The 3,477-nt window shown below is 37.9% G+C and overlaps 1 protein-coding gene across 1 annotated transcript; it reads right to left on the reverse strand.

The window, feature by feature from the left end:
* Window positions 1–338: 338 nt before the first annotated feature.
* LOC111371094 lies at window positions 339–1,748 on the reverse strand. The gene is made up of 5 exons (XM_022993006.1): window positions 1,743–1,748; window positions 1,437–1,505; window positions 1,103–1,268; window positions 957–1,021; window positions 339–753 (listed from the first exon to the last, which is right to left on the reverse strand). The coding sequence occupies exons 1-5, from the start codon at window positions 1,746–1,748 to the stop codon at window positions 688–690; spliced, it is 372 nt and encodes a 123-aa protein (XP_022848774.1). The 3' UTR covers window positions 339–687.
* Window positions 1,749–3,477: the final 1,729 nt, after the last annotated feature.

The following is a 3,477-nucleotide window of genomic DNA, read 5'->3' on the forward strand; positions in this document are numbered from 1 at the left end:
TCAAATGACTGGATTAGTTGTATTTTTCTCTCATGAGGTGTGGTGATTCTATTTTCTTTGATATTGTAGTTTTACTGTACTATAGGAACAGAGTAACTATCTATTGCTTCATTTGCTATATTAGTTCAGTTTCGAATGACCTGAACTCGAATTCCTATTTTTATCCCACACGAGAGTTGTAATGAAATTTACATACTAGTTTCGATAGAAAGGAAGAAAAAAGAATAACGAGTTCACTTGACTGGTAGAATGAAGCCTTGTGAATCATTTCAAGATTCACTCACAGGAAGTCAGCTCTTTACCCACATCGAAACAAAAATAAAGATATTTCGAAGGCATTTGAATCAAAGATAAAGGATGTCATTAGTTATAAACACACCTTGAAAATCAAGAACTAACCCAAGTTCAAGAAGTCCATTCGTACATTGCTGCCAAACAAAGCCAGTAACATTATCATCTCTTTTGGAATGTTACTACGTCTCAGAACTAAAATGTCCTTTCTTTGTTACAAATTGCAGAACCAAGATAAAGCTATACCCCAAGGGTATAGATAGAGGCACCTGCAACTACACATCTCTTTCTTTGATAAATTATGGAGAACTCAACCAGAAAAACGAAACCAAAGAACCATTTCACGGCAGTGTAAGATATATTGCTACGACGAAGCTCCTCCATGGAAATTGTCCTTTACACTTGTGGCTTTGTGTAACCTAGACTAATTAGCTTTTGCACCAGCCTTTTCTCAGCATCTGCCTGAACATCCCAACACAGAAAGAAATGTGAAAATTGGGTAAACAGTCAAAATAATAACGAAGCTGATTTCTTAACAAGAAGGGTAGAAGAAATTCACAATTTCAGTCATTTTGAGATACAAGTGCAGTATTTAAATTGCAATTTGTTACTAAAAAATTTGAGGATGTATGGAAATACAAGAGAGAGAGTGAGAAAGAGAGAACCTCAAGCATTGGGCTGTTCTTCGGAAGGTCACAAGCAAGAATGATATTAAGGCCAGTCTTCAGAACTGAGAAGCATACGAACGAGTCAGCAGAGGCACCTCAACAAAGAAAAACTTAGATTTTTTAATAATTTAACAACAATTTACCCAATCGACGTGCAACTCCAGATCCCGTATTATCAGAAGTTCCTCCAATAAGAGAAGTCACACTCACTGTATTACTCTGTTCAGATACCAAAAAGTCGGATAATTTGTGCAGAACATGCACAATGATCAGTAGCTGAAACTCATAAATAACTCCAGCAGCGGGACTCTGTGCAACTATAGAACTCTTTATCTATCATCGTTTATATTTGAGTTCTTCAATTTCATATTATTGCTCCTCTGAATTGACAAGATTCTGTCTATGGAATTGCATAGGAGAAAAAGAACCAAGCAAACAGAAGGGAGCATTTCCAAAAATATTCAATTATGAACTTACAGATCGTGTACGTGCGGCCGCATATAAATGTCCAAATTTAGCAGAACTGCAACCAATCCATGCATAAATCTACACAAGCAATTGGTGTTGAATTTAAGATGCTAGAAGAGAGACAGTGTCTTGATACTTTGAGAAGGAAAAAGGCATAATTAACATTAGAAAGAGACAAATTTCTATTAGATTCTGATATCACCAATAGAGCTAATAATTCAGATAGGTTCTCAAATCTTAATCCCCACCTCCATGTTATGCTTAAGACCCGTGTTCGTATGCTATGAATCTAAGAGAGTGATTCATTAAACATACAGTCATAGTCAAAACTGATGTCAATTGATATTGTAGCTTAATGATTAGAACTTGCAAAGAGAATGCTCAAACGTACAACAATCTCATTTTAAGAAGCCTCAAATCACAAATTCCTCAAAATAGGTGTGTGAACAATGAGGGTGTCCTAATTAATGACAACGTGCAAAGGGATGGTAAATTACTACAGGTTTGCAATAGATCTTAATGATTTTTTCCCCTTTTTCTTTGTCTCTTAAACTAAATTCAGCAATTCAGGAACTGGAACTGGAACGATGAATTTTCGTCATAATGTACATAATTCATTAGCTTCCCATTTCAGAAAACAAGAACCAGTGGAGCATGGACATATTTGGGAAGTGGCGCAAAGAGTTGAATAAGAAACTGAAGAAATTGGCCTCTCCCCATGCTAATCAAGGGAGTGCACACCTGATGGAGGAGATCATGATGTTAGAACGAGAAATTACCTTCTAGTGGAGAGGGACGAACAACATTGGAGTCAACGTCCTAGGGTCGAATGGTTAAATGCGGTTGACCAGAATACTTGTAATATTTTTATGCTAAGGCCTCAAGTTGGAAACTGAAAAATGATTTTTATCTCAAATTAGAGTCATGAATGGAATTTGGTGTGAGGTGGTGGAACCGGTTGTTCGCATGCTTGAGGACTATTATGAGGCCCTTTATTGCGGCAGCGGGTCATCTGGAGAGTACTCGGATGCCGAGACGAATATATATCACAGCCTGCCTTTCCCTCAAGACTTTTCAATTCTACAGCAATTGTTCGGTAAAGAGGAGATCGTCCAGCAAAAGCTCCAGACACTGACGGGTTCATGCAATTTTCTTTGTAAAATATTTGGAGGTGGTTGGATCAAGAGTAACTAATGTATGCTTGGGGGTACTCAACAGTAAACTATCAATCAGTGCTTTTAATCAAATGAACATTGCCCACATCCTGAAGAAGAATCAGCCAGAGTACATGACGGATTAGAGGCCAATCAGCCAATGCTACACAGCATACAAGTTGGTCAGCAATACCAATGCAAATAGACGAAGAATGAAGCTTCGAATCTCATCTGCGCTAGTTAGAGCACTTTTGATCTGGGTAGGCTCATAAAGGACAATGTTATCGCGATGTTTGAATTATTGCATTCTATGAGCAAGAAAAATATTGAGCACAAAGGGTTTACGGCATTAAAACTAGACATAAGCAGGTTTCCTGCATCATTGGATTGCTCTTATTTATGTGTATGTCTACTGCACCTTTCGCTTTTTCAGTCAACGGTGTGCCAAGATGTTCATAGGTCATGCAATACTTTATAAGGACTTCATCAAGAACTCCCCCTTTCGAGGTACTTATTTCAACTCTGATGAGGCTTTCTCTTCTTTGATCCAAATAGCTGAATTTGATGGCAAGCAAGTTGGAATGCAATGCTCTAAAGCGGGTCCTTGGTTCACCCAGCTCTCTTTGCTGACGAGTCCATTTTATTTACTAGAGCTAATGAGGATAATTGTAGAAAAGTCGAGGGAATTTTCCAAGTATATGATACGCTCCAGGTAAGAAAATTAATTTAGATTAATCTATTGTCGCCTTCAGCCTAGTGTGGGACAAGGTGACTGATTTGATCCCAAAGTATCAATAATTCAATCCAGAAAAAAGTTTGGAAGAGGATCCAGGGGCAGAAACGGGGCCTCTTTTTAGCTGGAGGAAGAGAAACACTGAAACAGTGATTACAGTAAT

This window comes from Olea europaea, chromosome 22, assembly GCF_002742605.1.
Source record: "Olea europaea var. sylvestris chromosome 22, O_europaea_v1, whole genome shotgun sequence".
In the NCBI taxonomy this organism is placed as follows: Eukaryota; Viridiplantae; Streptophyta; class Magnoliopsida; order Lamiales; family Oleaceae; genus Olea; species Olea europaea.

Excerpts from the sequence above, each read along its gene's own strand:
- LOC111371094 (XM_022993006.1), bottom strand. Across the intron at positions 1,269-1,436 it reads CGGCCGCACGTACACGATCT|AGTCCCGCTGCTGGAGTTAT; the intron begins GTAAGTTCATAA and ends ATAGTTGCACAG. Across the intron at positions 754-956 it reads AGAACAGCCCAATGCTTGAG|GCAGATGCTGAGAAAAGGCT; the intron begins GTTCTCTCTTTC and ends TGGGATGTTCAG.